At 36.4% G+C, this 16,437-nt stretch overlaps 1 protein-coding gene across 1 annotated transcript in view; it reads right to left on the bottom strand.

The window, feature by feature from the left end:
* LOC146004018 (protein nucleotidyltransferase YdiU-like) overlaps positions 1–16,437 on the bottom strand; it is a 92,141-nt gene that overhangs the window by 71,356 nt on the left and 4,348 nt on the right. Inside the window, exon 2 of the mRNA XM_083142582.1 lies at positions 10,611–10,741. Within this exon, the coding sequence (XP_082998708.1) occupies positions 10,611–10,741 (131 nt within the window). The remainder of the gene's footprint in view (positions 1–10,610; positions 10,742–16,437) is intronic.

Consider the following 16,437-nt stretch of genomic DNA (forward strand, 5'->3'; position numbering starts at 1 on the left):
ATGAGGATTCCCAGTCATCTTTTCTCAATAAACCTTAACTGATATCTGTACTTATATATTGTTCACTTGTTGCACCCTGATCACGTAGTCAAAAGTTATTGGTCAAAACGTGTTTGTTCGTTAGCAATTGTCGACCAGTGTATATTCTCAGTATTGAATAAAATGTATTATTATTTCACAATGTATGGATGCTATATGGTAAAAAAGTAAGGAAAAACACACACACAAAAAACAGTAAGAACAAGAGAGATAGGAGAGTTAAAAAAAGAAAAAAGGAGGGACGAAAAAGATAGAAATGAAAAGGAAAGACTGCTAGGAGTGGTTGAATGCTAGGATGCCAGGCCAGGGGTCCTGGGGTCGAATCCTGGCCTGGGCATGGATGTTCTTTGTGAATTTCCATTCATATCATCACTGGTATTCATTGTTGTAATTAGCCAAAAGTGACAGAAAGGTGACGTTAAATAACAAAAATCAAATCAAGAAGAAAAGAGATTACAGAGAGTTGTGTAATACAGTCAGGAGACATGTAGGCAGCGTGACTTTTTCTTTGCCAAAGAAGGGTGTGTGTGTGTGGGAGGGGGGAGGAGGTGCACTTGGCCGTGCTCTTTTAGTTGTGGCTGCAATCCCCTACATACACATCCATGGATGTCCTGCTTTTCATTTCAGAAAATCTCGTCACCCTACTCACGTAACATGGAAAGTTAGCCAGGCCTTCAGTATTTATGTTCTCAGTGATCAGACATGCCAATGTGCTCTATGTTTGGTGGACTGTGAAATACAGCGTGTCCATAAATATACTGTCTTACTTTAAAGTGGTATTACGTCGCTTTGGATAATCATATTTAAATGAAATTGGTGACATTTGAAAGAAAAACTCAAATATTTTATTTTACAACTCATAGACATTGAATGTGGCCCCCACGAATGGCCCTGCAGACATCAAGGCGATATTCCCATTCATGCCACACAAGCTCCAACATATCCACAGGGATGGACTGGATTGCAGAAGTGATGCGAATTTGAAGTTCTTGCAGGTTTTGAGGCAATGGGGGTACATAGACACAATCTTTTATGTAACCCCATAAAAAAAAGTCACAGACCGTCAAGTCAGGTGACCTCGACTTCAATCTGCACGCTGAACCTTCACCAAACTCTCCGTGGAATGATAAAACACACCAACACATTCACCAAACTCTACGTGTAATGATATTCTAAAACACACCATCTACGTTCCTAAATCTTCTGTAATAACAACACAATTTTAAAGGAAAACATTCACATGTAACCTGCCTGCCTGCTAAATATCCATTGTTGTCAGGAGTGAATTTATTTCAGTTTCTATGTTTGATCTCGTTCATTGTTGTCCATTGCTGATATTGGTGTCCATTGTTGACATGCACAAAAATATTTGAGATTTTCTTTCAAATGTCACCAATTTAATTTAAATACGATTATCCAAAGCGACGTAATACCACTTTAAAGTATCACAGTATATTTATGGACATGGTGTATATTGTGCATCATGTGAACTAGTCTCAGTTTGCTGAATGATCAATGCCAGTGATTACATTGGTCCTCTGGAATCATGTTCACTCACGAACTCACCCTCTCTCTATCACTCACACACACACTGTGGAATCTCCTCCTCACTTATGAATTGCACTGTGTTGGTTTTATGCATAATAATGCGAGATCACATGTGATTCAGATGATTTGTGTAAGCATAATCTGCCTTCGCTGATAATAGTCACACAAGGCAGGTTCCCGACATATAGCAGACTAGCACATGTCTGAATCGTGACCTCTGGGGAGGAAAGTTCCCAACCCTTGACATTGTGGAAACTGCACCACACGGATTCTTTGCTTCCCATTCTAAGGAATTTTATCACAATGGAATCCATGGTCTTGCGTCACTTTGGCACAGTATTCTTCACGACTATTTTTGTGGCTACATATATTTTCATCCTGCCATACTGTAAACCTCATTTACATTCTAACCTGCATTATCTGTGATGAGCTGATGACCGTGTGAAGGTGAGTCAAATAAAAAGCCTCTAAGGTGCAACAAATATTTTAGGACAGATTGTATACAGCTCAAATTTAGGTTAGGTATTTGCTGTTATTTGCCAACATCCCCAAGGTTGAAACATTGACCAAATGAGCTATAAAATGCCATTGTACCTTGAACTATGGCAAGCGTAAAACCTGTCGAAATTCTCCAGGATGTGAATATTCAATATCTCTATGCAAGCTTACCACAGCAGTAAGTTTACAAAGAGATAATAAAGAGATAAATTTGCATCACTTCACATGGAGATAGATGGAGAGAGTGGCATATAAGTAGATGACTGCGTGTGTTTCCTGAAGATATATTTTCCACAGGTTACCCAGCACTTTTTGGACACTTGAAAATATGTGTTGATCAACAAAGAGTCTATGTTGAAATGTGGCAAAATTTTGCAATCATTTTGTAGTTCATACAAAAAGTTATTACATATGAAAACAAAATCAAATTATGGTTTTCATTGGACTTATCCTGATATATTACAGTGATTAAAATGTTCAGGGCACTTATAACCAAACCTTTGTGAAGACAATACATACAAACAAACAAATGTTCACTATTGGAAATAAAGGTAGGCTATGATTTTACAATACCGGACAATTCCCCGATTTCGTTCATATTTTGCATATTCAATAATTTAGGGCTCCTAATCATGAATCTGAAGTTAATATTTGGCGCTCACGTGTGGAATTCCCCCCCCCCCAAAAAAAAGGGCGTTCATGATCACAACCGACAATGTACGATTGCTCATTATTTACTGGAAGATTTTGTGTTTCTAATACTACGACACTGCTGTAATTTCTATCCTACTTCTTATACTCACAAAATATGTAGTCCCGATGAAGTATCTGAGGTTAACATGTGGGGGTAACGTGTTGAAATTGTTAATTGACGTGCAGAAGTTGTAAAATAAGCATTTCAATGACCGCATCGTTTTCCGTATCTAGCATGGAGACCATGTTTGTTGATATGAATACGTGACATTGCGAATCACTTGTTCAGTAATCTGTGTGGTCTGAGGAAGATGGTGACTTTGAAGGGGAAAAAAAGTTATTTCTTTCGTAAGTTCTTTTTAGTAACTTTTAGTTGGGTACATACGGGTGACAATTAATGAACTATATGAAATTAAACCGTCATAATTTCTGAACGGTTCCCGTGATGACGTCCAAACTGCGTGGCTGGCTACAGGGCATGATGGGAATTCGTATGCGCATGTGCACGCAACGTGTTGATGTCGGCCATTTGCAAGTGAAAATGTCACGATACAGTGTGCAGGCACTTGTGAAGGCCTATTATGTGAGCAATAACAGTCCGACTGCGGCGCAAAGGAAGTTTGCGACCGAGTACAAGTTAAAGACAACCGGTCCAAGTGTGCTAACAATCAAGAATTTGATTCGCAAGTTTGAGAGAACAGGTAGTGTTTGTGATGACAGTGTTGGCAATGTCAGTCGACAAACAAGTGTGAAAACGGCTGTTCGTCTACGCCACATCATCACCAGAGATGGCAGACATATCGAACATGTCATAACCTAAATCCGAATGTCTGTAGTGCCGTTTACATGTGCAATACAGTTTGTGTACTACGTGGTTTGTCACTAATTTCCATTTTATTTCATATAGTTCATTAATTGTAATGTAATTCATAATACAGGGCATTCGTTCATATTTTGCATAGTCAATAATTTAGGACACTTGATGTCAATTGTGTAGTTAAAATTTGTCGCTCAAGTGCTACAAAACTTACATTTTCTTACGGTGCCCCACACACCATTCACACATAGCCCCACAAACCACTCACAAATAGCCCCACAAACCATTCACGGTAAGGTTAGGTTAGGTTAGGTTAGGTTAGGTTAGGCAAACACTTAAAATTTTGGGTTCATAGTAATATCAGGAATGTATACTTCGTTTTTTTCAGTATGAGAAACACAAAATCTTCGGTAAATAATGAGCAATTGTGCATTGTCGGTTGCGATCACGGACCCCCTTTTTTGGAAATTCCACATGTGGGTGCCAAATATTAACTGCAGATTCGTGATTAGGAGCCCTAAATTATTGAGTATGCGAAATATGAACGAAATCGGGGAATTGTCCGGTATTGTAAACTCGCTCCAAAATAAATGTCATCACTAGAGCCTGGAAGTTTGGCAAAATGCCAATTTCTTCCTACTGCATTTATTGATAAATGTTTTATTGTTGCTAATGTACTCTTTATAGGGAGTATTTATGGATTAAGTTCTAAATGTATGCAAAATAAGAACAGCAAGAACAAAAGTGGATAATTGGAATATGAGACCTATACATTGACAAGCATTAGTATATGCAGATGACATAATACTAATAGCAGATACAGAGAACAAGCTACAGGAAGTGGTTACCAAATGGGTAGAAATGCTAAAGGCTAAGAGAATGACGTTAAATGCAAATAAGAGCAAAGTGATGCAAATAGGAAGAAGGGAAGAGGTAGTAGAAAGAATTCACATAATATGCGATGGAATAGAACTGGAGCACACAGAAAGATCCGAGTATCTGGGTACAATCAAAAACCAGAAAGGAAGGATAGAAGAGGAAGTTATGAATAGAGTAAGGACATCTAACAGTCCACACTACCAACTAAGCCAGACCATTTTCGGAAAAAGGGAAATACACACCAAAACTAAACTACAAGTGTATAAGTCAGTAGTGGAACAAATTTTACTATACGGAAGCGAAACGTTGCCAGTCAGAGGAAAAGAAATAAGACAAATAACGACAGTAGAGATGAAATGCTTCAGTACAATAGTTGGTAAAACAAGAAGAGATAGAATTAAATCAAAAGTCAATAGAAGAGAAACTGACACAAAGACAATCGAAATGGTTCGGGCATGTGGTAAGAATGGATGAAGCTAGCAAAACAATTAATGGAAGCTAGAACAGAGGGAATGAGAACAAGAGGTAGACCCCGGAAGACATTCAAAAAAGGAACAGAAGAAATAGGACAAAGGGAAAGAAAAAGAATAAGAGAAATGAAGAGGATGGCAAAGGAATGGGAGAGATGTAAGGAGTGGATAGATGCAACCCTGACCCTATGATGCAAAAGGGGAAAGAGGAAGAAGAAGATGATAATGTTTTAGAAGCTTTTCAATTTTAGCTATTTTTAATTTTAATGCTTTTTATTTAAAAAATCAATAAAATTTTTGAGAATTTTATAGAGGTTTGTATTTATTTATTTATTTATTATTATTTTTTTGTTGCTAAAACACCATTAGCATTTATTTTTATGTGGTTTATTATGTGAATAATTTTTGCCTTATTTAAGTAAGGGGACTGCTGAAGGAGGAAAGCTTGAGAAGAGAGTGATTCATGCATAGTTAGGGTTGCTGTTTAATATGCAAAAAATATGAAAAAGAAAAAAAAAACAGCGATGTTCTACCAGAAAATGAAGCACCTTCAATTTGTGAAGTCAAATAATTCCTGCTTTATTCAGAACTGAAGAATGAACTTTCATACATATCGGTACATTATGGAACGTTGTCAGAGACAATTACCAAACTGAAAAAAGGAATGAAACCCTTGTAGCATCCATGGAAGTCTTCGAGCAAATTGGTGCAGCAGCTGATGGAAGTACCAGTGGGAAAAGATGCTAGCTGTTGCAGAAAAGTGCAAACGTGTAATGAGTGCAAATGTGGACTTGGATTGAAAACAATTTATGATATTCTTAAAGGTGGAAATTCTTTTCTTGACGATATGAATCCAGCTAGAATATTCTGTTTCATGAATGCTCTAATTACTTCCGTTGAAGTAGAGAGAAATATTCTTTCTAACAGACGTTTTCAATTAAGACGGCCTCTGTGGTGAAGTGGTTAGCAGAGAATGCTATGGCACCAAGGGTCTCAGGTTTGAATTCCAACCTGGGCTGGAGTGTTCTTTGTGAGTGTGACTTCATCAATTTCATCATCACCACCACTCATCCTCATATTCGCGATTAGCCAAATGTGGCAGAAAAGTGAAGTAAAATAAACCAATTCAATTTATTGAATCCAAATCTATAAAAAAAAAAACAAAAAAAAAACAGCTAGTTTAGTTATGTGCAATCAAGACAACATGTTACTTTTATGTAGATTTTAATGTTTTGAATTAAATTGTAAATATAGTAATTGTAATATACTTGCAATTTGACACTTTTTCATTTTTTTTTTCACATTATAAATGCCTCCTTGCCTGGCCATTTTAACCAAAATAAATGCCTGAACTTCCAGGCTGTAGTCAACACTAGTTATGGCCATGGCCTGTATTTCAGCCAATTGTTGATTCTGTGGATCTCCGGCCCAGGAAGAATTTGAAAAATATCATGAATGTCCTACATTTAGCATCACATAATATTAATTAGGAAAATACATGCTTCAGTTGAACAAAGAAATCATGCAAGTTGCAAGTCTATTGACTGCACTCTCAAACTCAATAGAGAAATTTATTTTGATTCAATCATTGCCCAATATGACAATAAAAGTTTGTCCTGCTAGAACAAAAACGGAAGCAATTTATGAACGAAGTTTTGGGGGTCAGATTCTGATGATGTCACTGTTCAGTGACTGAGTGAAATTCCTTGCCTTCGGATTTATACTGATAGAACAAGGTGTTTCCTAACCTTATTCAATATTTTGAATGTAAATCATGTGGCATAGAGAACAAAGTTATTGAACTAAAAACTACCCAAAGTGGAACCATTTCAAGTTACGGTAATTGCTGAATATTTGCCATTTAATTCCAAGCCATAATGATTTTTTTTTCATTAGTCTGCAGTGGCGGACCTTTCCAATAGTGTAAGCCTATCATGATGAAGGCTATTTCCTGTTGTGCTTATTTTTGGGCTGACATGGTTAGTGATTTATCCACACACATCAATCCCCACCCCCATTTTTTCATAACACTTCCCTGGAATTTTTCACAAAATTAAAAATTTTGGATATATCCCTGGGATTGGTGTTTTCTTTGCTAGGCTGTATATCTCCTACATTTCAACAGATAATTAAGTCAGTGTTATTCCTATCGTAACATAACAATAAAAAATATGCAAAGTTAGATAAAATGAATAATAATAATAATAATAATAATAATAATAATAATAATAATAAAGAAACGAAAACAGTAGGAAACAGAAAAGTGCTGAATACTTTTTACAACCACATAACCAAGTATCAGCTTCGTACCATGAATCACAAAATCGGCGTACTTTATTTTCGTTTCTGTTACTATGTCTGCTAGAGAAGGAAGGGGTGGGCCTACCTACATCCACAAGTTTCTTCTTGGCAACATAATCCTTGCTGGACAACGGCATCTTCAACAAGTTCTACACCCCACCGCACAATCACACTCATTTTATTCCATAATGCACTTCACTATCACACCACAGCACAGGGACGACAGTCTGCTTTTCAATAGATGGAATTTGCAAAAGCAATACCTCGAGACTTTAACAAACACACAACAAGAAGGTGGAAACAAAAATAAACCAGATATAAAATCAGTCACTGCTTTTAGCAGTGACCTTTCGGACTGTGAGAGGAATATCCCATTCGGATATAAATAAATTCCCTCTCTTGCCTTAAAATTCCATATATTTAGTAAAAAAAATACCAATATAAAATAACTGCTCACTAATTGTAGGGACATATCCAGAAATTTCTATCAAAGGACATGTGCTTTCTTAGGATAGTGTAAAAGCAAATCTAGTACCTAAAATATCATAAACAGGTTTTTCGTACGTTGTTCGAAGAGCGTTTGAATAACGGACTATGTAATTAATAATATATTTGGTTCATATTTGACATGAGGTTTGTAAAATTGGTTCAATCTTCAGCTTTCATTAACATTTATTATTTATTTATTTATTTTCTTTTTTTGCGCTTTTTAACTCAATTATTACCAGCTGAGTTCATACATAAATGGAAAACAGAGATCTTAATATTTCTGATGTTCATGCTCTCCTACAAGCGAAAAACAGGAACAAGAATTTAGCACATCAATGTGTATCTAATTTTCCCATATCCCGCTCATTTTTAGGTTTCCCTTTTTCCCCTTCCTGTTAGATTTTTGCTTCAGAATTCCTTGTTCCTGGGGGAAAAAACCTCCTTGAAGCACCGCCGGCTCAAATTTCCTTTGCAGTCAACCATTCATACCCAAACAACGCTGGAGCCCCTCCTCTTGCAGGGCCTGTGTCTCGCTGGCACATATTCAGTGAAGCCAACCCAAGCATAATGGTGCTAAATCTCGCACAAGTTTAAAAAGTCGTTTGTAAGTTGGGGATATAAATAAAACAAGAGGGCCACTTTTCGTTGTGGTTGAATTTTCTCAAACTTTTCACGTATAAGGTCGAACCCATGCCGTTGATTGAACCATTCGAATTTATATTTATGTTTTTGTTATAAATTAATATTAATAATGAAAATCACAGAACAATTTAGTAGTATGTAGCATAATTTCGGACTTTAAACGACACCATAGATGTCCAGAAGGGGCCAGGCGAGGAGACACTTCCTGAAAAATGAATGTCAACCATTTTCACACATACAATTTCATTTCAGTCACATCAAATTGTTAATTATTGTAAGGGCGTTTCGCGTTGCAGAAAAATGTTAACTTCAAATTGAATTAGTATATTTTGAGAAGGGATATATACCTACTTTACCCCAACCCCTGAAAAAAAAATACTTTGCTTAATCCTCCCTGGTGGAAAGAAATACTGCGGACGTCCATGAACAACACTTTTTCTAAACAAGAGGTTTGCAATGCTGCTGTAAGCTTTGGGCTGTAGGTTTACAAACGTACGGTTCTGGCCCTCTCTTCTCCCTATATTCCTTGCTCTTCTCCATCAACATACGGTAGGCGACAGTAGGCACTAATCCTTTGCGGTCAGAAATTTGTAAGGCAACATTCAGACGGCTTACAACTTTCCGCAAGCAGAAGGCGGGAGTTCGCATGTGCCGCCTGGTGCTGAAGTGTTGCAATCTAACAAACAGGATCTAGAAGACTGGTATCGGGTTGAGTCGAACTTTGAAGTTTTTACTATATAATTACATACATTTTACTAGAACTAATAAAGTGTAAGCCCGGCTTACAAAGCTTACATGGACGCTCCACGACTGTTAGTCTGTAAAAAGTTTTTACTGGTTCAGTGTATTTTCAACGAATTTGTTGTTCAATTTCTTACACCGCACGGCCATGGCGCAGGACAATCAAAGGCCTTCCGGACCACTGTGTGTTTGAGGACACATAGTGGTCCGGAAGGCCTTCAATATCGCAAATTTTCATGGTTGCCACCCTTGCACTGAAACATTGTTTCTAAAATTGTCTTAAATCATAATCTGTTCATCAAACATACTAAAATTCCTGAAAAGTACAACACAAAAGTTGTGGTAAACTAATCTAGAAACTTGTAACAGAATAACCCAGTGGTGTGCCTCCCTGAGGAGGCGCCGGAGTTTCGCAGGGGAGGGACGAGAACTTGCGTAAAAATATTTCCTTTTCTGAAAATTTAAAAGGCGTTAATTAAAAAATACCAATTTCTTCTTATGTATCATTGCAACTGATTTTGGTTGTCCATCGAACTAACACAGGAACTGCATTCGAATCATGTATAACTAAACCATGCCAATGCTGAAAAATTCATTTATAGTGTCTTTGTACGAAAATTGGCATCCTTTCTGATATTTTCCACAAACTGAATTTTCTGAATGTACCTCTACAAGGTGAACCATTCGGACAAGTTGGCAGCCTTCAAAAGGAAGTTACTGGTTTGTAAGAGAAAGATTAAAGATGAAAGTATTGGTGGCTGCTTCCTCACATTAAGCAAGCTGTTAGAAGAAACAGCCATGCCTGTTCTTAACATCTATTATTTAGCTTTTCTTACTGTCTGTATTATCCTGTTATCTCATGAATATCGTATTGCTGAATGAATTGACACAAGGTTATAAATATTAAATATCACCTGTATTAATCAGACATTATATTTTCATTACTTGTATGTGTACCAATAATAGATAAAGTCATGTAGAGATCTTGTGTTGGTCTGCCATGGTCCTTATCTATTATGATTGATTGATTTGATGTTTTAAGTCCATTTTATGCACAGTAAGGCTAATCGGGACTGGACCTACAGTTTAAAGTGGAATCTGAACCACTATGTGCCTCCACCGGGTATCGAACCCAGCACGTCTTGATGACAAGGCAACAACACTACCACTGCACCATTGAGGAGGCATGTATTAGGTACCTATTATTATTATTGAGTGGAATCGCGACCAGATTTTTGAAGCTGAGGGAAGCTATGATAGTAAAAAGTTTAAAAACCCCTGGTATAACCAATAAGAAATTCATGTACTATTGTCATGACACAAGAGTATAAGAGTGAAGCATAATCTTGTAAGTTTACAAGAACTTATGAATCACTCTGGTACTCAAAATGTTTGGATTTAGGTGGAGGGATATTTGAAGAATCTGTTAGATAGTCTATTTGCTCCTGAACAATAGAATTACTGAAAGGTTAGTTGTATAGCTATGATCTTACCCAAGTTAGCCATGGCCTCGCATGCTAAGAACTCTCTAATGCATGAACGCAGAACAGCCCTTCCATCATCCATGCGGGAATATGGTGTTTTTCCTGCTCCTTTCAGTTGCAACTCCCATCGTTCACCATGCCTGCAAAAAGTGCATGAAAAGAAATGCATATCATATCCATAGGGAAAAACAAATTATGTACAATTGTCTAGACTGAAAGAATTCTTCTTGTGAACGTGCCTTTTCTTTAAAACTACACATGATATTTCAGTCCCGTCTTTTTTTCATTAGTATACTTATGAAGGTATGACATATACGAAATCTTACAAAACAATATATCTATTGTTACTATTATTAACAAGTGCAAATTGAAAATGTATTTTTCCCCCCTCCGAGTATTATGTAGTATATTTGTATTATGGGATATATCTTATAAAACAGGCTATAACACCTCAACCATGGCAATTTGCTGATATATTTCACTCTTACATGCAATAATGAGAACAAAAGAATGTGTTCATAACTTGCAATTACTAGTCCAGGGAGAAATGGCCAATTTTTAAGATTTAAGCAAATTATGACTTTAAAAAAAATGTGTGATTTCCGGTTTTTTCCTGGGGCCGGGCATTACATGTCCTCAAGGTTACACAAATGGGAAAAATGCAAAATTTTGTCAAAAAGTTGAAAATGAGAGTGGTGTTTTGTCATGGTTCCCTGCAAATTTGGTCCATCCAGCATTCATAGTATTGACGCTAGAAGTGAAATGCTGTATTTTTTCCAGTATGTCTGCAACACTGTCTCTCTTATACATTGTTATTATTCTTCCACCCAAGTAATATCAGCCTATTTTCAATGCAACTTTACATGGTTGTAGAAATGTACCACTGCTACACACTACATTTTCATTCACTTTGGTCTATTGTGATGGCCATAGGAATGAGCTGATTACCAATTTATTTTTTAAATTTTAATTTTCTTCTTCCTCCTTTATATTACTTGGAGGTTAAGGTAAAAGGTAAATTTTCTGTATACCATGGCATAAAGCAGGGTTGGCATGTTTAAAACAACTTGTTTTAAATGTTTAACACACAGCTTTGTTCGTTTCACAAATGTTTAAAACATTTAAAACAAAGTGTTTAAAACATGTGTTTATTAGATTTTGATACTTGATGTTTGATAGTCTGTGGTTATTTGCGGGTTTTGTAACTTTGTCTATTCATTCATTCTGTGTCATTTTGTTTACTGTGCACAGAAATCTGTTCAATGGCTGAAAATATATATACAATTAACAAAGAAACATATCGTGATGAATACCTGTTAGTCCCCTCTAAAATTCCTGCCTGTTCTTTTTATACAAGTGTTTCAAACATTTTTAAAATTGAATTCCATATGGATGAAACAGTTTTGTTCCTCACTTGATACACTGAACATAGTTGTTAATGGTTGCATTCAAGAGAAAATTTTGTATTTCGAAAAACGAGTAGCCATGTGAGAGTAGCTACCACGTGGACTGAGTGGGGCCTGGCAACTGTGCATTAATTGAAGCTTCTTGAATGGCCTACATGCGGGATTTTAAGAAGTTAGTCAAGCGTTTATTTCATAATTAGGAACATAGTTCTTCCTTGGATTTAACATATTCCTTATTAATCATTATTCTTAGAAAATAAGTCTTCTTGGCATTATGTTTTAAACGTTTTGTTTAAAACATGTCTTATTCGGTTCATGTTTAAAACATGTTTTATTCGATTCTTGTTTCAAACACTGTTTAAAATATTTAAAACAAAAAAAAATTGTTTGTTTAGTTTTTTCGAAGGAAAAAAAATGCCAATAAAGGCACATTTAGGAAATGTAGGGTTAGGGCCACCCATCCCGGAAAACTTACTAGGATGCACAATGTATAAATTTGACCTCTGCTAACAACCCTGCCATTCCGAAAAAAAAAATCATCCCTCTACAAGAATTGGTTCTTGAGCTAGGATTTTTTATTCATACAGTATCATCCGTTTGAGATGTCAGAAAAGTACAAGAGGTTACATACATATCTCTGTTTTGTAATATAAGCAGAAAGGATGTAAGATTTAAGTGAGTGGACGATTAGAGAATTCCGCTGTGTGGCAGTGCTGGCGGGCATGCATGGTAGACAAAGTTGGTGGTCACGCCGCAAAAGTGTCAGATGGTATGCAAAATTTTTCAGTGTTACACGGACCCAGCGAGCTTTTACACAACAATACAACTGGCACCATGCCCCTTCACATAGGGACATTGTTAATTGGTACATGTTCCTGGACAATGCTATAGCTATGCCTCATGTATAGGGTGACCATACGTCCCATTTCCTGTCCAGATCGTCCTTTCGATATTACTTAAATAATGCTGTTTTTCACATTATTGGTTCTTCTGACAAATAATTCTAGTATTCTTGAACTTTAGCGTAGGACTAACATCAAAGATTCTTCAGAAGGAAACAGAAAGACCACGTAAGTCACACCCAGATTATTATCATTATCATCTTTTGACAATGGGAGATCATATTTCATTTATTGTTTATGATGTATCATTTGTGATCCATACTTTAATAACTAAAATTTCATAATTAGGCCTAACCGATTTTTCAGAAGGGGGAACACTGACATCCTTGGGATGTCCCATTTGGGGTTAAAATATTATGGTCACCCTACTCATGTCCACACGTTATCTGTGCCATGTCTACAACGACTGTCATGTTGAATGCTAATGTACTAGGACACGAAACTTTTGATTCTCCTACATATGTATGTACCATAAACAGGCAACGCATTCAAATATTTTCTAGTATACAACGGTTTACTTTTCTGGCAACTCAAACAGATCACCCTGTACAGGTCAGTACCCAGGATTTTTTTGAGGGAGGGGGCCAGATCCAAAAAATATGCATAAGAGATGATTGTAAAGAGATTACAATAGTTGAAATGTTACTATTAGGTCTTAGATTTATATTCAGTTCTTGCTTTCTATTAATAATGATCAATAAGATTTCATACTTAGTCTTGTATTCGTGTTTTTTCTTTATTTTGTACATGTTTCTATGAGGTCCGTACCCATGATCATTTTAAAGGTGAGGGGGTAGATCTGAAAATGTGGAGCAAAGAGAAGATCTGAAATATTGCGAGGTTGATTAAATTAGGTTATTTTGCTTAGCTTTTCTGCCAAATTTGTCTAATCGCGACAATGAGGATAAGTGAAGATATTGTGAAATTGATGAAGGAATATATTAACAAAGAACACCTATGCTTATGCTGTGATTTCGGAGCTGGAATCCCTGGCGTCGTGTCATAGCACACCGTGCTAACCACTCTGCCACTGTGGTGAGTGAAATGCTGTTGGAGTATTAGATGTGACCAACAATGCTGTGGTAAAATCACTGCTACAGCTAAACGTACAATTGTAGTTTCAACATTATGGTCCAAAGTAAGGGAAAAAATTCAACTCACAGATAACTCCTCCTCCCTCCCATCAACAAACAGCCACACAGTCATTTACAGACAAAGGGTGTCATATAGCATACAGCTTAGTGCTTATTAATTACATTCAATTCTCAGAAGTATTCAAATAGTTCTGTGTTTTCCGAAAATTAACAGTGTTTTCAAATTACATTTAATTTTCTTATAGCAGCTCCATTAAATAGCCATGATAACTCTATGTTTTAAAAAATATATATATATAATGATGATTATGATTAGATATAATGATTAGGTGAATTTCATGAGAGAACACCCAAGCTAAGGATGGGATTCATAAAGAAAACCAGTCAACATACTTGACCAACAAGGAGTTGGCCCAAGCTCCTTTTGTTTAATTGTGATTTCATGTAACACATGCATTTCTTACATGGTTCGATTTTGTTTTGTGTGTGTGAAAGCTAATTTGGAGAAATGTACATTAATTTCTCAGCATGTTGAATATTAGGGACATTTAATAAGTGATAAAGGAATCAGTCTGTCTCCTAAGTACATAGAAGCTTTAGTATGCTGTCTAGAATCAAAAGATGTGACCCAAGTTAGATCATTTATGGGTATGGTAAACTTTCATCGAAGGTTCATTTCAAACTTAGCCTCCAAATTATTTAACATTACTAATTTGCTGAAGAAGAATGTCACATTTAACTGGCCAAAGGATAGTTCAGATAAATTCCACAATATAATTTCAGAAATAAAGAAAATTGTCAAATCGTTCCATTTTATCTGAATAAACAGATTGTTCTTATTTGCGATGGTTCACCATATGGATGAGGAGAGGAGCTCATCTATGCCATCGGATTAATGGCAAACTGCATACTGTTGCATGCGCATCTTCTATTTTTAATGAAATTGAGAAGAAATACGCTCAAGTTGAACGTGAGGTAATGAGTGTGCTATTTGGTATCAAGAAGTTTATAAATTTCTACTAGGTCAGAAGTTTGACATAATATCTGATGTCACTGCAATAAAATACATATTTTCTTCTGACAAAGCTGTGTCGAATCACACATCCAATAGACTTGTTCGTTGGTCTTTACTGTTATCAGCATTCAGGTATAACATCATTTCCTCTTCTAAAGTTCCGGTAGCGGGTATGTTAAGTAGACTACCATTACTAGAAGACTCTTCAATTGATGTTAACCTTTAAACAGCTGAGCAGGTTTTCGAAAGTAAGCCTTTGTGTGCGATTTTTAAATTTTTACACTTATTTCAGAAAAACGTTATATATCTGAGACTATTTGAGCAATCTACTTCGGATAACTTTTGTTTGAAAGAAAAAACATCGGAGCACGCGACCGTGTACAATTCAGAAAGGCCAAGTGAGAAAAACGGGGTTGGGAGGGGCCAAGTTCCCAAATTTCAATGAAAAAAAATCTGGCGTTCGCTTCCTCTTCTCCCGTTATTTTGGAAAAAGAGTGCAAACTTTTTGCTTTGTTTTCAAAGAATAGAACTTTTGCAACATAGTGAAACTTGTTTCAAGTCTCTAGTCCTCATACAGGCTGAAATATGATGCAATATGTACAATCCTGCATTTTGCAAAAAATAGCTAATTTGCATATTAGAGAATAAATTAGTATATCTCGGAGACTATTTGAGCAATCTACTTCGGATAACTTTTGTTTGAAAGCAAAAAATCGGAGCACGCGATGGTGTACAATTCAGAAAGCCCAAGTGAGAAAAACGAGGTTGGGAGGGGAAAAGTCCCCAAATTTCAATGAAAAAAAATCTGGCGTTCGCCCCCTCTTCTCCTGTTATTTTGGAAAAAGGGCACAAACTTTTGCATTGCTTTCAAAGAGTAGACCTTTTGCAAGAAAGTGAAACTTGTTCTCATAGACGTAGAGACAGGGGGAGGGGGGGGGGGTTTCTTCTACATGACATTTCAAAGTCTTATCTCAACATCTGTCAGCGTTTACAACCTCACATACAAGTATGAAGGTCCTAAAAGCACGTGAATGTTGTAATTGGCACCATGGGTCATATATGACCTATTGGCTGTTTAAAGGTTAATGCTGTTCATGTTGCCAAATAGACGAGAGAAGAGGACCAATCTCAGTAAAGGAAATCGCAAAACACACGGGTAAAGATCCTCTACTCAACGAAGTAATTACATTTATTCAGAATGGATGGCCTCAACGCTTAATGTTAGGACTGATGCAGGATGGTTTGGCATCCTTTTTCTTTTTTTTGAAAGAAGACAGTTTCTTTCCTATGAATCGAATTGTGTGATGTGGATGGTCGAACCAGTAATTCTGTATTCTCTTAGAAGTACTGTATTACAGCTCTTCCACAAACATCATCCTGGAGTAAATGCAATTAAAGAGATGCTCACATCAAAATTTT

The sequence above is a fragment of the Lepisma saccharinum genome, chromosome 21 (genome assembly GCF_977018435.1).
Source record: "Lepisma saccharinum chromosome 21, izLepSacc3.1, whole genome shotgun sequence".
Classification (NCBI taxonomy): domain Eukaryota; kingdom Metazoa; phylum Arthropoda; class Insecta; order Zygentoma; family Lepismatidae; genus Lepisma; species Lepisma saccharinum.